Raw genomic sequence first — 20,066 nt, forward strand, 5'->3', positions numbered from 1 at the left:
GTTGAACAATATATATACTGTCAGAAAGTATGTAATTCTGTTTCTAGTTATGTGTCCTAGAGAAACATATACACACATGTATGCAGTGTAGATGCGTAGGATAGGTAACTTGTTTTTAATAGACTCAAGCTAGGAGCTCCCTAAATACTCATCACTGGCAGAATGGAGGTTCTAGATCCAAATATAGGGAGGGGGTGTGTGTGTGTACATATGTATATGCAAATACAAGCTTTATAAGTTGTGCTATATCCAAATGTCCAGATGATAGATGAATCACATACCTTAGGAAAATAATAGTACATAAACTACGGAAACATGGAACAACAAGGATGGATCTAACAAGTTGAAGGCTGAAGAAAGAATATATACAGTACACTTTATTTTATAAGAAGTTCACAGACAGACAAGTGTGAGCTTTGTTAAAGGAGGCTGTATAGGTGGTAAACTATGAATAGATTATTATCATAAAAGTCAAAATAGAGAGTAGGTCAGGATAAGGGAGAGACACACTGCACTGTCTGGCCTGCTGTCCCTATATTGTTTCTGCTGGATATGGTAATGTTGCTATTTATTATGATTTGTTAAACTGAATTGCGTGTATGCATTTATACATACAAATGCAAATATCTGTTGTATGCACATTATTGTGTTTATCTATTATGTCCCCCAATAAAAAAGGAAGAAAAAGTTGACTTCAAAAAACTTGATTAAAGAAAGGTTGGTTCTTGTGTTACATATAGATAATGTATTTATGATTTTTTTTGTTTTTTTTTTTTCATTTGTTTCTTTTTTAAAGCGGTTCTTTATTTCTTACATATGAAATTCTGGCCCTGAAGAAGTCTTTGACATTAGACACTCAAGTGGTAGAAAGAGAAAAAATGAAGTCATATATATATACGCCCACTGGTTCTTTAGATAAAAGAGAAAACTATGGTAAGTTTATGGGAAAGTAATACCATCTCTGTGAAAATGAATTTAAAAATGAATGTTTAGGGCCTCCCCGGTGGCGCAGCGGTTGAGAACTGGGTTGCGAAGCTGCCCGCAGCCTATGCAGCGCCGGTTCGATCCCCGGCTGCTCCCCGGCCACCGGAGGAGGGTCCCACATGGCGCGCAGACCTCTCCTGCCGCCCCCTGCTCCCCTCAGCAGTGTACTTCGGTCCTTCTGCCTGCTCTGCTCCCCGCTCTGGCTCTGGTGAATTCTCTCACCCTCCCGCGCTTCTGACTGTACCCAGTGCTTGTATAAATAAATACAATAAATAAATAAATCTTTAAAAAAAAAAATAAAAAAAAAAAATAAAAATGAATGTTTAAAACAAAATAAGATAGGTACAGCTCACCCTGAAAATCACCAAATCCTGTGACAACCAAGTTCCTAAAGCATTAACTGAAGACCAAATTGTAGACTTCTGTTTAAATCCAATTTGCAATTCTTGAATAACAAAGTGAAGACCAGCCAACTGTTTAGTCTAAATTGGATTAACACTGGGCGGTCAGTTCAGAGGCTGGCCCTCTGTTTGGCAAGCATAAAAACATGATTTTGTCACTGAGAGAGATTTATGTTCTGGATTTATTCATGAGATGGATTCATAAATGTGAATACCAACTTGTTGACACAAGGAAGAACCTCTAACAAAGACTGGAATACCTGTCTTTACTAGTCAAAACATTCCCTTCATCACATTTAGGTCACATGAAAACCTAATGAGTAATCAGATGATTGCTTGGTAAACCTGAAATTTTAGAGCAGAGGGCTATCTCTTCATCAAGATAAGGGAAGCCTGGTGAGTCACCACCCTTGGGTACACCGGCCTGTTGCTCCACTGCCAGCGAGAATAACATGCCTGTTCACATGTCGTGTTCCCTGAGCTGGGCAGGGCTGGTGGGCATGCCGCCACTACACCCTGCTCTTATTGATCATGCCCTCATCTTCCCATATTCACCCTGCTTTTGTGGTGTGTTCCAATTTCAATTACACAGATAATTTTTATAGCTTGTAATTGATCTACACAATGAGGCTTAATTGCATTAAGTTTAATTCATGCATTTCTCTCTGAAATATTACAGAATTAAGAGTATACATTTTGACTGTATTAAGTTTGTAATCATTTTAGGAATCACCTACCAGGCAAGAAAAGAACTTCACAAAGCAGTGAGAAAAATATTGGCAACATCAGCCAAGATATTTCGGAGTCCATTTGCTGGTAAGTATCAAATATTTAACCTGGAATCCTGATCAGTGACCTGGAAGTCATCTGATCAGCTTGACTCTCTTTCCCCCTTCTTACGCTGACAGACTCACTATAGCTGTGGGCAGTTTAGTGCTGTTCTTCGGGGATATTTAATTTTTGAGGCCTTCATGCTTTGGACAGTTTTCTTCCTTTCATCTTTGTGGGTGTATTGTAGTTTGATAGTTGTAAATAAATATTCAGACTAAAAATACCCTTTTCTCCTGATGAGCTTTTCAGAGTTCAAAATGTATTAGAAAATCACCCCTGTGTTTTCTAACAATGACAAGATTGCATCAAAAATGTAGATTTCACAATCAGGCAAATCTACAAGGCTATAAAAGTGCTGACCTGATCTTGTTTAAAAGTTGGTATCTTGGGCCTCCCCTGGTGGCGCAGGCGGTTGAGCGCCGCACTGTGAAGCTGTCAGCAGGCTCTGTAGCGCCAGTTGGATCCTGGCCAGCCAGCGAGGGTCCCACATGGCGAGGCAGACCTCTCCTGTCTCGCCCGCTGCTCCCCTCAGCAGTGTACTTCATCAGTCTGCCTGTTCTGTTCCCCACTCTGTCTCTGGTGAATCCTCTCACCCTCCTGCACATCTCGCCTGTACCCCGGTTCTTGTATGAATAAATACATAAATCTTTAAAAAAAAAAAAAAAGTTGGTATCTTGGGCCTCCCTGTTGGCCTAGGGGTTAAGTCTCAGCACTGTTATGGCTATAGTCTGACTTTGGTCCCCGGCCAGGGAGCTGACCCACAGACCTCTCCTGCCTCGCCCACTGTTCCCCTCAGCAGTATATTTCAGTAGATCCGCCTGTTCTGCTCCCCACTCTGTCTCTGGTGAATCCTCTCACCCCCTGCACCTCTGGCCTACACCCCAGCTCTTCTATGCATAAATAAATAAAAATCTTTTAAAAAAATAATAAAAGTTGGCATCTTGAAAATGTGGGAAAGCCTTCTAAAATTAAAAGAGACTAGAGAGAATCAAACCCTGGTTTTAAAACGAAGCTCAAAAGATAATTTTTGGAGCAATTGGAGCAATTTGAATATGAAACATAAAATCCATCTAAAGTGGATTTTAGATGATTTTGGAAGATCTTTGTTAGTGTTCTGGAGTTTATAATGGCATGTTGTAGGGGAATTTGGGCTTTTATCTTAGATTCAGGTTGAGCCGTGGGAGGGTGAAATGTTATGTCTGCAGCTTCCTTTCACATAGTTTAGGAAAAAATATGCATATAGATTGAGCAAATATAGCAAAATAATAAGTTATTGAATTTAGCTCTGGTAGCCATGTGGATATTAACATCACTTTTTTAATTCTTCTATTGTGTTGATGTATTTCCTTAAAAAAATTTAAGGAAAAGAGAAAAAAAGGACCATTTAGTAAAAGCAAAATAGTGCATTAAACAAAAGAATATACATACCATACTAAGTAAATATAAGAAAATAATATGACAACTGAGGACAAACATCAGTCCTTATCAATACCTAGAAGCAAATCTGACTCTGCTCTTACAGATTCTAGGATTTGCCAGTTACCACCTTAAATAAATGTGAGGGCAGGAATGTTATTTTAAAACTATTTCACGCATCTGACAGTTTGCTTTTGTTTTACCTGATGTGAAGATACCTTCAGCACAGTGGACGTGGAAGACCATGAGGTCGCGGTCTGGCTGCTGCTGAGGAGGAGCCGGGCGGGGAACAAGGCAGTGCGGGCGCAGGCTGTGCAGGAGCTGTCCCAGGTCCACCACTGGCATGGTGAGGGGAGCTCCCAGAATGTCCCCCCAACCCCTCTTTTCTGAGTAAGAGAAGGAAACTAAGGAAAATCAATTGGGCCATCTTCATATAGATAAAAAATATTTTCCAAAATTTCAAAAAGAAACTCCAGTGATAAAGAAAAGTGTCCAAATGACCTTCTGTCCCCCGTACCAGTCAGTTAGTTGATTGTTGATGATAATTATTATAATTTATAAGGTAAATACAATCTTCCTCTGCATTTGTGGAGAGGTAGAATAGAAATCTTTTTCATAATCTGCCTTCTAGGACTCTATTTCAGACTGACTTTATCAGAAAAATTGGGGTTGGGCCTGGCATCTGTATTTTGAGAAGTTCACCACTTGACCCTGAAGGTCATAGCCTGGGCTGTGAAAGGCCACGGTAGGAAAGAATGTCTGTCCACTGGAGGAAATATTGTTTTTAATGCACATCGTAGTCCTTTGGGGTTGCTACACAAAATACCCCCAGTGGTGGCTTGTAAATGGCAGGACTTGGTTTCTCACAGGCCAGGCGGCAGGGAGGCCCAAGGTCAGGGTGCCAGCAGATTTGGTGCCTAGGAGGACCTGCTTCCTGTCACTGAGCCTGCCACCTTCCACTCTGCTTCCCAGGCAGAAGGAACGAGGGGTCTCTTTTGTAAGAGTGCTAATAGCATTTGTGAGACCTCTACTGTCTTGGCTTAGCACCTTCCAAAGACTTCACCTCTAAATAGCAAGAGCTTGGGGATGAGCATTCAACATAGGAATTTTGGGTGGACGCAAACATTCATGGAATGTTCCGTTCCATAAAGACTGGACCACTTACATCATGAAGGCCAAAGCATGTGCCGTCCTGTGGAACCTCAGACCACTCACGACGTCATAGGTGACGCCACAGCACCATGCTGTTACCTGGGGACATAGACCTAGGATGCAGCCTCAAGGTTTCATGAGCGGTGATCAAAACGGCTTTTACCAGCTGGAATTATTTTACTGAAGTTAAAGTTGAATTGAATGTAACCTATCAATTTTCACATTCAAGATTCATTTTTTTGAAAAGGTTAGACTGTGATATACTCCAATATAATATGCTGAGAATTGTGAGATCAAATATGGAAATGATGGACAGCTGAAGTTGTGAAAAATGCTTGGGAAATTTTGAATTACAAATTTTAAAACTTAGAGTGCTTTGAAGTCGTTTGTTCATTTACTCCTCGGAATAGCTCCAGGCTAGTTTGGGTGCTAACACTACACTCTTATGACAGATTACCAGTATAAGATAATCGCTCAGGCCGGAGATCTGAGAACTCTTACTGGTTTGGCACGAAGCAAAGAGAGTGATCTTCGCTTTTTCCTCCCGCCACCTCCTTTGCCATCTTTAAAAGAAGTAAGTAAATAAAACAATTCAGTGAGTGAAAAATAGCTTAAAATAGAATCTTCACTTTGGCTGCAAAACAAGCAATCAGAAAGCAGTTTGTTGGCTACTTTTCACAAGCAGTTAAACAAGGATGTAAACCTGAAATTGTAGTTTCATTCAGAGAGGTCTTGATTCCTCAGGAGATGCTGGTGTTATTATTCCCACCTTTTGGGAATTGGGAGTCTCTGGACCGCAGAGAGGGTCTTCAGAGTGAATTGGTATGTAGCCACTGCCATCAGTTTCTCTCAGCTTCAACACTGGAGATTTTGGACCAAATTATATTTTGTTGCTGAGAACAGTCCTGTGCATAGTAGGAAGTTTAGCAGTGTTCCTGGCCTCTACTCGCTAGATGCCGATAGCAACCCCTCTTCCCTTCCTGTTGTCACAACCAGAGATGGCTCTGGATTGTGCACAGTGCTTCCCTGGGTGCAGCACAGCAGCTGGAGAGCCCTGCATGTGGATGCTAATGTGTTCACGAGCACAGATGTCTGGTGCCCTCTGCCATGCGTCTCTTAGAGCACATTTCTTGAGCACCTTTCCTGGGCTAGAAAACGCCTGTCTGAAAAGTTGCTATCCGTTTCTAAATTAATCAGAAGATGAGTGTGTAAGGAGTAAGTTACTAGAGAAGAGCACGCTGTGGTGAGCTCGGGTTAACAAGCCCACCCTGTCACAATGTGTGGTCGTGTACTTCATGTCACCACGCATAAGGGGACGCCAGAGCTGGCCTTCCAGCGGCCTCTTAGGTGGAGGTAGCAGCGCAGCCTCTGGAAGTCAGCGTGAAGGCAGCTCTGTTTACCCTCGTGGTGACTATTTTTAAGACTAAATGCACTGATTTATCTCTGCTAATTTTTTTCCCTTTGATTCCTCAGGTACTTTCTGTTGTACTCAGCAGGAATTTCTTTTCTTTTTATTTCAGGATTATTGTATTGAAGAAGAACTCCGGCAGTTGCTGTCTTCCTTGCCTCAAACAGACCTCGACGAGTGTATCCAGTACTTTACATCGTTGGCTCTGAGCGAGAGCAGCCAGAGTCTCGCTGCTCAGAAGGTCAGCTCGGGCCTTTGGAGAATGTCCTTGTGCACCCTCTTTCCCGGGTCATTCTCTGGGGCACAGGGGTCTCCCCTTCTACTCAGTGCTGCAGAAATTCCAAACGGAGGAATTCATATAAAAACTAGTCTGCTAGCGGGGAAGCTCCTGGGGTTTCCACCAGAAGCAAACACAAACATTGCCTTAGGATTGTAATTTTTCACCCAGAGTCCCAGACTGAAGCAGGCATTCCTGGGCTGGTTTTCCTGGCGCCTCTTCAGAGAGGGGCCTTTCCATCATCGGCGTGTGCTTCCTGCCCCCGCTCTATGTTGTTTTCTACTCCAGCACCCATGGGTCCCGTTTATTCCTTCTTTCTTTCTTAAACAGCTTGGCTGTGTTTTAAAATAGCTTCTATTATGTTTTATCAAACATCTCTGTGTTTTTGTCGTGGAGGGGTACACCTGAAGCCAAGTTCACCCTCCTGCTGGATCCAGAAGCCGTTCTCTTCTCGTCCCTGACACTTGGCGCGCGGCAGCAGACTCCTCCTCGTCCCTCTGTTCCAGCTCACAGCAGCTGAACGATTAAAAAAAAACAGCACAGCACGGATCTGGTCAGGGCTTCTGCTCAGAGCCCTCCAGATTACACGTTCATTTAAATCCAAGCCCCTTATGTTGTGATCCAGACTTTGCAGGCCCTTGTTTATCAGCCTGCCTGCCCCTTGGGTCAGTGAGGAGACTAACAAGAAGGTGCCAGCAGGAACAACTGCAGGAGATAGAGTTGGCTGCGTGGCAAAGGAGGCCAGAGCCTGGTCATGAGGGGTGCATGCTGCAGTGCTGTCTTATTGGAGCTCACAGAGGCTTCTACTGTGCTGCCCCCCTTCTCTGGGGTAAGATGTCTTCAGATGTGAAAAGTCATGCAGATGAGGGTTTTTACATCGCTCCCATGGCCTCTCCTGTTGCCGCTGTTTCATCTCTGGGCCTGTTCACAAGTGGCAATAATTGGCAGACAGCACCCCTCTCTACCCCAACCCCGGTCACCGGCAGAGGCTTCTTCCCGTGAATGGAAGGGCACTCTTCCTAAGACACTCATGTCTCTGAGAAAATTCAAAACAAATGACCGTCACTTATACAATAACTAATCTACTCAGTGAGGGGAAAGTATTTTTTCAGTAAAAATTTTTCGGTCATATTATCCTACCTTTTTTTCCCCAGTTGAGTAATTTATATTTTTTCATTATCTTTTTAATGAGAAATTAGGGGCCCATCTGTAGATGTGACCTCTCTGCTATACTTCATGTATTTTTATATTCCTCTTGGAATCGCTCCGGAACCACAGTCATTGTTTTCTTCTTGGTGCTCAGATGCCACTGCCTGGCTCGGGAGCCCTTCCTGTGGGTGCCCTTATCACCCCTTTTAATTCTGTCTCCAGGGTGGCCGTGAAAGCATCTTCATCTTCTCATGATGAGATGTCCCTGGCTCCTCTAGTTTCTGTTCTACATCATGAGTGCCAGATTTGGTTCCTCTTAGTGAAAGTAGCGTCAGATCCAAAACCCAGGTGCACACGCATTCTTCATCCTGGAGGCAGAGTAGGTGGGCCCCACTCCAAGCTGCCTAAGTCATGGAACACAACAGCACCTTCTTAACTAGGCCTCAATTTCACAATGATGTTTTTAATTCGGCTGGGTTTTTTTTGGCAACAGACTTGCTGAGCTATAATTCACAATTCATAAAATTCACCCTGTAAAAATGTAGAATTCACTGGGCCTCAGTGTGCTCACAGAGCGGTGCAGCCGTTACCACTGTTTAATTCCAGAAAATGTTCATCTTGCCAAGATGGAAACCTGAACCCATGGCAATCATTCTACACCCCCTTCTCCCCCACCCATGGAGTGATCAGTATTATCCAGTACATTCTGTTCTGTGCCTGACTCCTTTCACGTAAGAATAACATTGTCAAGGTTCATCCATGCCATAACCTCCTAGTTTGGCCAACAGTATTCCTCGTGTGGCTAGACCACATCTTGTTTCTCCATTCATCAGTGGGTGGTCATTTAGGTTGTTTCTACTTTGTGGCAATTACGAATGATGGTGGTCTGAGTGTTTGTGTCCATGTTTTGTGTGGGTATTGTTTTTAATTCTCTTGGGTGTATACCTAGCAGTGGACCTGCTGGCCTATGTGCTGATTGTGTTTAAATTTTTGAGGAACTTCCAACCCGTTTCCTTGGCATCTGTACCACTTTTCATTCCCACCAGAATGTAGAAGGGTTTCAGTGCCTCCATATACTTGCCAACAATTGTTAGTGTTCAGCGTTTATATTCCAGTCTTCCTGTTAACGTGAAGTAGCACCTTCATTCTGGTTTTGACTTGCATTTCCCTAATGATTAGTGATATTGAGCATCTTTTTATTTGCTGACTAGTTATTTATATATGTTACTTATATCCATTCAAATCCTTGCCCATTTATAATTGTTTTTCTGTTGTTGAGTTGTAAGAACTCTTTATATATTTTGGATACAAATCAATTATTGGATATACGATTTGTAAATATTTCTCCCACTCTACTTTCTTGATAATGTCTTTTGCCGTTTACATTTTGATGAAGTTCAGTCTGTGTTTATTTCTTTTTTCATTGTTGCTTGTGCAATTGATATCATATCGGAGAGGCCACGGATCTATCATCCTGAGTAATTTCTTACCTAAATCTATAACCTTCCCTTCTGTTCTCAGGCTTTTCGTCTGGGAGCCAGGGAAACACAGGCTCAGCTTCAGCAGGTCTAGTCTGACTTGTGATGGTCTCATCTTGGCTACAACCAGGCTGTGTACCAAGAGGTTTGGTGGGTCTGTGTCACAGGTCCCCCCCAACTGATGGCCCTCTTCCTGCTCCATCCCACCTTCTCCATCCACTGCAGAGATGGGGAGGGTATGGAGGGGGGCAGGTTGTAGTGATGTATCTTTAAGAAAGAGTCCCCTCCTCTTCTCCCACCCCGCCAAGTCCACCAGGCTCTATATACCCTGAGCCCTGCTGGGGGAGGGAGGGGCTGTCAGTGCAGCTCCCCTCAGACCCTCTGTTTTGATAAATAGTGTGCGTCTCTGAGATTCAAGCATTTTAACTTTGTTTATTGCAGTAACATAGGTTTACAATTCTGTGTATGACTCAGAGGTAAGGTTCACACCACTTCAGATGTATGTTATCATCCAAGAGTGTTTAAACTTGGAAAAAGATTGTATCAGAGAAGGAGACATGAAGAATTCTTGAGTAGCTAAACATTGTGAACATTTACTAGGTTCACTGAGCCTCATATATATATATAAAAATTTTTTTTTTTTTTTTTTTTGAGAAACTGCCTGGTGGTTGCCCTCTTGTACTGGCAGGTAGTCTGTATGCTCACTGCTCTGACTCTGGTTCAAGTCCAAAGCAAAGGAGACACAGTAGTAAGCCTTCCTTGTACCCATCCATCCCCCAAACCCACATGCACGGTTGTAAACACACTTACAGGACAGCACACCACACATGCTGCTTTGCCCCTTCCAAGGGCTTACCTTGGAGATGTGTCAACATATGAAGGGACTCAGATGCTTCATATTGTCCTAGCATCCATATACATCTTTATTCCACCAATCCCCGACTGGTGGACACTGGATGGTTTCTATCCTTTGTCCTTACAAACAATGCTGCCGTGAACAGGCATGTGTGTGTGTGTGTGTAAGACTCCACCCATGCTTGTCTCTGGAGGGTAGATGGTTGAAGGTCATGGGGCCTGTGACTTTGATGGCAGCTGCTAGGTTGTGCTCCACAGAAGTCGCATTGTTGATGGTGCCAGTGATTAAAAAAACTCATCTCCCCACCTGTCTGACTGATGAGCTGTATCCCTCCTTCGTGTGGCTTCTGGTCACAAGCAGCACAGGGTGAGGTTTCCTACGCTGTAGATGCATTCTGCTTCTTGTCCTCAGAACTTTCTGTTTATAACTGTTGCTTATTTTCCCAAAATGATGTTGGGGGCTTGTATCACTGACTTGTGGGTGATTACTGCATCATGTGGTGTTAGTGCTTGATCTGTGTTAAGAGTTGAAGTTTATTCTTATGTTTTGACATCTGTTAGGAATAGTTTCCACTACTCTTGTGTTTCACAATTTTCCTAACTCCTCTTGTTGGTTTTTCCAGATGAACTTAAATTTCAAGATGGGAAGAACTGGAAAGTTCTGTGATCATAATCAATCATTGTGTGCATTTAAAAGTTTTCCAATAATGCCTTTTTCTTATTATTTTGATTAATAAACTAAGTAGACTCTTAGCATAATTTGGAAAGTTATAGGAAACCAGAGCATTATGACCAACCTTGGATTTTTCTTACTTGATAAATTGTGTTGTCTTGTGCTTCTGGATAAGAGTAAACAGGAAAGAGATTGAGGAATTGAGCGAGACTCTCTCTTCTGGGTAGAACTCCATGTTTTCTGTCCTTGTAAGCAGCAGCTGCTATATACTGAACCAGCCTGAAAGTTTCCAAAACATTTTGAAGGCTACATATTAATCCTTCCTAATTCTGTATACCCTGCAGAGATTTTTTTTCTGTCAAACAAAAGTCACTTTTTTCAGTAAAAATTTTAATTGTCTTTTAGGGTGGCTTATGGTGTTTTGGAGGAAATGGACTTCCTTATGCCGAAAGTTTTGGAGAAGTTCCTTCAGTTACAGTGGAAATGTTCTGTTTAGAAGCTTTAGTAAAACATTCTGAGGTAACTTACATTTTTGAAATGTGGTTTGTTTTCTATGATTGCATGGAAAGAATTGTAGACCAGGAAATAACCCTCCTTTATTATTCAAAGAAATAATTCTCATTTATTATTTATTTATTTATTTATTTTTTAAATTTTTTTTTTTAATTTATAGAGGCATGTTTTTATTTATTTATTTGTTTGTTTGTTTTGTTTTATACATGCACTGGGTACAGTCAGAAGCACGGGAGGGTGAGAGAATTCACCAGAGCCAAAGCGGGGAGCAGAGCAGGCAGAAGGACCAAGGTACACTGCTGAGGGGAGCAGCGGGCGGCAGGAGAGGTCTACACGCCATGTGGGACCCTCCTCCGGTGGCCGGGGAGCAGCCAGGGATCGAACCGGCGCCGCAGAGGTCGCCGGCAGCTTCGCAACCCAGCGCTCAACCGCTGCGCCACCAGGGAGGCCCCTCATTTATTATTTGAAAAAAAGCTTCCTGCTTGTTGCAGAATATCTGCTCCCTTCCATTTAATTGTTATGAGGGATAATAATGCATGCATTTCACTTTGTTAAGTATCTCTTAAAATGGACTTAATCTTGGTTGCACATAAAGAAAGCAATCTGCTGTCTAAATATGCGCTTACCTTTCAGTTATATTGTCGTCTACCTCTCAGATCACTTTTACAAGTAATGTCAGGCAGCAAATTCCAGTTAAAACATGTGGATGTCGCAAGATAGCAAAAAGAAAGGAAATATTTGAATGACCATACTCTTGGCTTTTAACTCTGGCCACTATCAATGACTTTTAAGCTTTTTGGCATTGTGACAACTTTCCAGTCATGATCACAGTTTGATTTGAAAAAGAAGCTTCAAACATCAGTGCATAAAAATCAGCCAGAAAGCATATTAAAAATGCATATTTCCTGCTTGCTTCTAGAAATTTAAATTTAGCAGATGTGGAGTGAGTCTAGGAGTTTGCATTTTTAACAGGCATCCCTGCTGGGGTCGGTGCGTGTCCTGAGCAGCACTGGCCTTCAGAGAGGCAACGTTCTCCAGCTGGATTTTGGGAATCATTGGTCATGGCTGAGAAGCGAGGTGCTTTCTTGCCATTTTCAGTTCCCACAGTGGAATGAGGAGTTGTGCACAAAGCAGAGTCAGCTGAGTGTTGTAGTTCAGAAACTAGAGTGGATTTAAGTGACTTACGACTAGTTTCTGAAGCAGTAGATGCATCTCCAGGAGAAAGTTCAGTGAATGGAAGTCACCTCTCCACAAACCTCTCAAGTTTTATACTCACTTGCTGTACATCTGAAAGGCATTCTTTTCATTGTATTTAAAATGTGACAAAATTTCATAAAAAATTCAGCATGAAAGTCATCACATATACATGCCATGGTGTCAAGTCGGATAGTAAAGCAGGTGATGGGACAAGGTGGGGCCTGCGATGACTGACGGACTGGAATGACTCACTGCCACCTGCCCCCTCCCCCTGCCCCCACACACCAGTTTCCCTGGGCTTTCCTCCATCTCTTTTTCTCTATTAGAAACTCAACCACCACCCGCCCCCCACCCCGACCACCACCACGCTTTTTCCTTTGATCTTTCTCTTTAAAAATTTTTCTACCTCCTGAGTTTTCAGCCCACCTGGCAGCTGTGGGCTTGTGTAAGGTGGTGTGTGGCAGAGTGTGTGTTCTTCTGTATGGGGCAGACTCAGGGCGCACTGTTCTAAGGTTGTTCACGCCAATCAAAGTATCACTGTAAATTGTAACAATTCTGGGGACTCCCTGGTGGCACAAGGGGTTAAGATGCAACATATGAAGCTATCCGCAGCCACTGCAACACGAGTTCGATCCCGGCCATGGATCTACCCACATGGCACAGCAGACCTCTCCTGACTCATCTGCTGTTCCCCTCCTCAGTGTATTTCAGTCAGTCTGCCTGTTCTGCTCCCCACTCTGTCTCTGGTGAATCCTCTTACCCCCCCACACCTCTGACCTGTACCCCAGTTCTTGTATGCATAAATAAATAAATCTTTAGGAAAAAAATGTTAACAATTCTGTAATAATGACATTATCAGGTTATATCCAACCAAGAGTTAAGCAGAATAACGTAATAGAAATTTCACAAGTCCTGGTAAGTTATGCCTGTTTTCAGTGATTTTGGTGGACTGTGCAGATCAGTGGGGGTTTGCTTGTTTATTTAAGCTGCTGAGAGCTTTGTGTTCTCTCCCTGCTTCTCTGCCCATCGGCACACTGTGACACCCGGTGCATGAATTTGTGCAGCACCGAGTGAGCTTTTGTTAATTTGTTGTGCTAGATAGCCACCCACTGTGATCAGATCGAAGCACGTGGAGGCTTGCAGTTGCTGCAGAGGCTGTACCGGCTTCACAAGGACTGCCCCAGCGTCCAGAGAAATATACTGCGTATCATTGGAAATATGGCCCTGAATGAGCATCTCCACTCTACTATTTTCTGCTCAGGTAATGCCTTTCTGAACTCACTGGCTGGCTCCAGTCCCCTGTTCCTCTCCCCGTGCCGATGGTGTTTGAATAGACTGAGGCTTTCTTTCCAGGAGCTGTGGGTTCTCAGAGCATGTTGTGTTAGTAGGGCCAAGGAGTTGTTGGTGACGTGGACATGCCTCACTCAGGTAGTGGTTCTGTCCATAACTTACCACAGTCTACCTCGAATGAGTATTATACCCTTTCATGAAGATTCTTACATCAGTATAATTTAATTTTCACTTCCTTCCATCCTCTGTGGTGCTGTCATTGGTTATTTTACTCCTGCATTTATTACAGACTGTGCTATCTTATTGCTGTTGTATCATTCAAGTGGTATTTAAAGAAGGTTAGAAAAAGTTACTTTGATTTTTTTTTTTTACATATTTATAATGTCCAGTGTTCTTCCTTCTTTTCTATATGTCAAATTTGCATTTGAAATCATTTCCCATCAGCCCAAAGGCCTGGGTCTACTGGTAAGATTCTCTCACATTTTATTTTCTGAAAATGTTTTTACTTCCCCTTTTATTATCCAGAGAAAGATTTTTTCCCCAAGAATAAATAATTCTGTGTTATTTTTCCCATCAGCACTTTAAAATTCATTTCACTCTCTCCTTAAAGACTGTGGTCTGTTGGGAAGTCTCTTCTTATTCCCACTCTTGTTCTCCAATAGGGAATGTACCTTTTTATCTTTCTGGCTTCTTTTAAGATTTTTATGTTTGGTTTTCAGCAACTAGACTCTCAACTGCCTAGATGTCTTTTTTAAATAGTTACCTGCTCAGGGTCCCCTGAGCTAACTGAACTTGTGGGTTGAGGTTTTCGTCCAGTTGGGAAACATTCTAGCCAGTACATCTTCACATATTTTTCTCTGTTCCTTTCTCTCTTCTCTTTTTCAGAGACTTCAGTTATGATACAGCTCTTTTTTTAATTCCATGAGTCATTGAGACACTATATGTTTTTGCTCTGTGTGCTTAGCTTTAAGTGATTTCTGTTTCCCTGTTTTCAAGTTCATTGATAGGATTCAAAGCAGAACAGAGACTTGATCAAGTCAGTATTTTATATTAAAAATATTCACCTTTCCCTTAATTGAAACCTGGCTCCCTGGGTATTTCAGCGCTACCAAGCGCCCACTGTACACCTTGTCCTATCAGTCCCTGACTTCCTCATATTTGGTGACCCCTTCCTGTGCCCCTGGCTGGCCTTCTGCTTCTGAGCCATGCCCTGGGCCTAGTCATCGCCTGAAACCCTTCACCTAAACAGAGCAGCAACTTTACTCTCTGACCCTCCTCCTCTCATTCAAGCTTTTTTCCCCGTGATTGGTTTTGTTCTCTACCAGAATCTTCTATCCACATGATATTTGAAATCATGTTGATTGGTTTATAACACTGTATGATTTAGGGGTGAGGTTCACACCTCTACAAACGTGTGTTACCATACTACACCCAGCAGCAGAGCCCCAGTAGTTCTCTTCCATAGTCCATTGGACCCCCTTCCCACTTTGCTCCCTCGTCCCCCTCTTGTACACTAGTTTTGCAGTCAGATTTCTAGAGTTTGTTTTGCTTTGTTTCTTTACATTCCAAAATGAGTGAAATCATCTGTTTGCCTTTTTCCTTCTGATGTAATTTTTTTCATAATCCCCTCCAGTTGATGCACGTTGTTGCAAATGGCAAGAGTTCATCTTTTTTTAATAGCTGAGTAGGACTCCATTGTGCTATACACCACATCTTCTCGGTCCACTCATCTGTCCTTGCGCACTGAGGTGGTTTCCATAGCATGGCTGTCAGTGGTGCTGCAGTGAACGTAGGAGCACGGACATCCCTTTGAATGAAAGTGTTTTTATTCTTCAGGTAGATGCCTAGGAGAGGGATTGCTGGATCATCTGGTGGATCTGTGTGTAATGTTTTGAGAGCCCTCCATACTGTTTCCTGCAGGGACTAGGCCAGTCTACGTTGTTCCCACCACAGTAGCTGAGGGTTCCTTTTCCCTACATCCTTGGTAACACTTGTGTGTGGTCTAAATGCTGTGGGCCGTTATTGTGGGTGGGGAGAGGGATCTTACTGGGACTGGCATCTCCCTGGTAAGTGCCCATGAGCATTTTCTCCTGCGCCTGTTGGCTTCTGTACATCTTCTTTGGCGATGTGTTACCTCCTCTGCCTGTTTCTTGGTGGACTTGTTTTCATGTTGTTGAGTTGTATGAGTTCTTTGTAGATTTTGTTAGTCCCTTGTTGGATGTACCATGTCCAAGTATCTCCTTCCATTCGGGAGGGTGTCTTTTTATTTTAATGCCAGTTTCTTTCACCATGCAGAAGCTTTTCAATTTGATGTAGCCCCATTTGTTTATTTTTGCTTTTGTTTCCCTGGCTGTTATAGTCAAGTCCCCAAAGACATCCCTGAAGCCAATATCATGGGGTGTTGTGCCTATTTTTTCTTGTGTGTATTTTATGGTTTTAGGTCTTACATATGAATTTTTAATCCATTTTGAGTTCATTTTTGTGTGTGGTGTGAGAGTGGTCTGGTTTTGTTCTTTTGCATGTGGCTGTCCAATTTTCCCAGCACCATTTGTTGGAGTCTTTACTTTCTGCATTGTATGTTCTTGTCTCCTTTATTGTAAATGAACAACCCATGTAAGTGTAGGTTTGCTTCTGGACTCTGAATTCCGTTCACTGATCTGTGTGTTTATTTTTATTCCAGTACCATCCTGTTTTGATACTATTGTTTTGTAGTATAATTTGAGGTCTGGGAGTGTAGTGCCTTCATTCTTATCTGTCAGGATTGCTTTAGCTATTTAGGATCTTTCGTGGTTTCATACAAATTTCAGTAATGTTTGCTCTACTACTTGAGTTTTAAATAACAAAAAAATAAATGGACTCAAATTGCACTCATACTTTGTCTCCCTTAAGAAATAGTTTTCCTTTCTGAACTTCAGGTTTTACAAGAAGAATTCTGTCTCTTCAGCAAGCTCATTGTTAAGAAAGAATTCCTCATGTATATTAAAAGCTGCTGTTGTGACTACCTGTCAGATGAAATACAGTGTTTTAATGCACTGAGTTTAATAATTCTTGCTTAAAGCAAAATATTTTATGACCTCTTGTGACCCAATTTCTAGTAACTGCAAAGTTTGTTAGATTATTTAAAGAAAATGGCTCTTGAACACTCCCTACCTTCCATCAGACCACTGAGGGACCTGGCTGGGGACACCATGACATTGTGCCATGGGACCAGTGTGCCCCAAGACAGATGGGACTGGAGTGCCTTGGCCCTTCTGTGTAGACAGACTTGCTGAGCTTTCCTGGCTCCCGTTATTTTCAGCCTGGAGCCGCTCACCAATCAGAGGTGGATAAGTGTTGCTATTTAGGTGTGTGCTTTTCACCAGGCTGGGTCTCCATTCTGGCAGAAGCCATGAAATCTCCCCAAATTATGGAGGCCTCGCACGCTGCCAGGACCCTGGCTAATCTGGACCGAGACACCGTGCGAGAGAAGTACCCGGACGGTGTGTATGTGCTGCACCCCCAGTACCGCACCAGGTGAGAGCACAAGGGGTCTCCTCCTGGGGTTGGATTCATTCTTGTATCATTTAGATAAGTTACAAACCTAACAAAGATGCCAAGTGGCATATTTACTGAAACAACTTGTCTGAAATAACCTCAGAAGAATTGAAGGCTTTCGTGATAATGGGAACTAGTTAAATTATTAAGGTAATCATTCAGGTTATTTACACGAAAGACTTACCTTCAGGGAGGTTTCATTCACTCTTATATCGCGTCCTGCTTAAACTTTGTAGTGAGCATTTCTTGCTTCACTGCATTTTTCATGTAGATCTGTCAGTGAGCTAGAGATCTGTCAAACAGAAGGAGAATAGGGTGTTATCTTCTGCAGGCAACCGAATGAGCCTGGGCCTGGAACCCACGGGACTCAGTGCACTGGGGGAAAAAAGTTAAGATTTTTTAATTGAGGTAACACTGGTGTACAGCATCATGTGAGTTTTGGGTGTACACCACTATAATTTCACATTTTTATACACTATAGCACGTTTCCAACCAAAAGACTAGTTTCTAGCTGTCACCATACAACTGACCCCCATTACCCATCTTGCCCTATCACCCCACTTTCCCTCTGGTTCCACCAGTCTGTTTTCTGTGAGTTTTTGTTTTGTTTTTTCATTAAAAAAAATTCCACATATGAATGGAATCATATAATCTTTGTCTTTGAGTTATTCCATTTGGCATAAAGCCCTCAAGATCCATCCATATTGTTGCAAATGGCAAGATGTAATCTTTTTTATGACTGAGTAGTATTCCATTGTGTGTGTATAGATATATAAAAATGTGTGTATAAACATATATTTATCACATTTTCTTTATCCATTCATCCTTTGATGGACACTCAGGGTTGTAAATAATGCTGCAGTGAAAATAGGGATGCATTATCTTTTGGAATTAGTGTTTTCATAGTCTTTGGATAATGCTCAAAAGTGGAATTGCTGGATCACATGTTCTTTCTCTTAACTTTTTGAGGACTCTCCAGGCTCTTTTCTACAATGGCTACAGCAGTTTATATTCCCAACAGTAGTACACAAGGGTTCCCTGTTCTCCATCTCCTTGCCTTCTCTGAGGTGTGAGGTGGAATCTCATGGTGGTTTTCATATGCATTTCCCTATAATCAGTGATATTGAGCATCTTTCCATGTGCCTGCTGGCCCTGTGTGTGTCTTCTTTGGTGAACGTCCAGATCATCTAACATTTTTAAATCATATATGTTGTTGAGTTTTATGAGTTCTTTTCCTATTTTGTATATGACCTCCTTTTTGGGTCTGATTTGCGATATCTTCTCCCACTCAGTTGGTAGCTTTTCATTTTGATGATTCCCTTCACTCTGCAGAAATATTTGATGTTTCTTCTCATTCATTTTCATTTTTGTTTTTGTTGCTGTTGAGTCAAATCCTAAATTGTGATAAATTTGACTCATGCATCTTATGGTTATTTCCAGTCACTGTTTCCAGTTGTATCATTGCTGATGTAGTAAATAGAAAAGCAAGGAACCCAATGAAAGTATTAGAGTTCTTAGATTTTTGTCAGAGACTTTAAAATAATACCTCAGAAAATAGCAGATCCTTCTAATTTGAGACATGGATTCCTGAATAACTCAAATTTGTAAATAAACTAATATGGTAATATTTTTAGATGCGTTTACTTTTAAATGTCATTTGTATTACTTTCAATTTTCTTTGATAATTTTTTTTTTTTAAGATTTATTTATTTATTTATACAAGCACTGGGTATAGTCAGAAGCGCGGGAGGGTGAGAGAATTCACCAGAGCCACAGCAGGGAGCAGAGCAGGCAGAAGGACCGAAGTACACTGCTGAGGGGAGCAGCGGGCGGCAGGAGAGGTCTGCGCGCCATGTGGGACCCTCCTCCGGTGGCCGGGGAGCAGCCGGGGATCGAACCGGGGCTGCAGAGGCTGTGGGCAGCTTCGCAACCCAGCGCTCAACCGCTGCGCCACGGGGGAGACCCTTCTTTGATAAATTTTTGAAGTCTCTTTCGTGCATACAGATTTGGGAACTATTAAACATGTTCTTACTTAAGTTCTGAAATATGTGTATGGATTTGGGGAATATTCTCAGGGATTCAGTGGAGAGTAATCTCTGGCTTCCATCACATCACCATTGCTGCGTGCATTTCAGTTCCCGTGGGTTGGTCCGTCTGGCTAGTTATGCCTCTGTGTCTAGAGAGCAGCGCACGTGCTGTTAAGTCTTTGAAACAATTCCTGATAGGATTCCTCAGCAATCAGTGCTTATAAAACCTGCCTTAGTCAAGTTCTATTTTATGCCATATAAGCCTGCTAAGCGCCAACCACAGAATGCTGTGCAGAGTCTTACCAGAGCAATAATGCATTTATTCTGCTTCTTTTTAAAACTCTCTCCCCTATCAGTCAGCCCATTAAAGCAGATGTCCTTTTTATTCATGGCCTTATGGGAGCAGCATTCAAAACATGGCGCCAGCAGGACAATGAGAGAACTTTGCTTGAGAAGATTTCGGAGGATGAAGCCAAGTATACAACGTGTTGGCCCAAGGTGAGCAGCCCGGTTCTGGCAGGCCACCCGCGTCCCCACACGCAGCCTCTGGCAGATGGAGCCTCACTGGGACTTGCTTGTTTTTCACTTTGGACTGGGGTTGATTTTTTTCTCACCCAGTGCTCCCATCTCTCTGGGACACCTATATTGTGTTACACAAACAGCTGCGCTCACCACCCGGTGCTGGAACCTCCAGATGGGCCACAGGTCAAGATTCTAAAAGAATATTCCAGGAAATAGAAACAGGGGCAAGGGCTAGTAATAGTTCACTTCCATTAAAAATATAGTACAACAAATAATGCATTGCATTTATAATAGTTTGCTCATTTAATAATTATAAAAACAGTCCATGAAGAATTCGTTTTTGGCTTTCCTTGACATTT

At 42.4% G+C, this 20,066-nt stretch overlaps 1 protein-coding gene across 8 annotated transcripts in view; it reads left to right on the plus strand.

Annotated features, from left to right (window-relative positions):
• SERAC1 (serine active site containing 1) overlaps window positions 1-20,066 on the plus strand; it is a 131,893-nt gene that overhangs the window by 10,921 nt on the left and 100,906 nt on the right. For 7 of the 8 annotated variants that reach the window (XR_008552819.1, XM_037520597.2, XM_037520594.2 and 4 more), the window contains 9 exons: window positions 797-933; window positions 2,112-2,201; window positions 3,847-3,978; window positions 5,237-5,358; window positions 6,305-6,433; window positions 11,030-11,143; window positions 13,433-13,595; window positions 16,987-17,137; window positions 19,542-19,683. Coding sequence is in view for 7 of the 8 variants with exons in the window: in XM_037520597.2 (XP_037376494.1) it covers window positions 797-933; window positions 2,112-2,201; window positions 3,847-3,978; window positions 5,237-5,358; window positions 6,305-6,433; window positions 11,030-11,143; window positions 13,433-13,595; window positions 16,987-17,137; window positions 19,542-19,683 (1,180 nt within the window). In the remaining variant the exon portion in view is untranslated. The remainder of the gene's footprint in view (window positions 1-796; window positions 934-2,111; window positions 2,202-3,846; window positions 3,979-5,236; window positions 5,359-6,304; window positions 6,434-11,029; window positions 11,144-13,432; window positions 13,596-16,986; window positions 17,138-19,541; window positions 19,684-20,066) is intronic. The other variant, XM_037520596.2, reaches the window with a different exon arrangement.

Source organism: Talpa occidentalis, unplaced genomic scaffold (assembly GCF_014898055.3).
Source record: "Talpa occidentalis isolate TD23 unplaced genomic scaffold, MPIMG_talOcc4v2.1 talOcc4.2, whole genome shotgun sequence".
Lineage (NCBI taxonomy): Eukaryota > Metazoa > Chordata > Mammalia > Eulipotyphla > Talpidae > Talpa > Talpa occidentalis.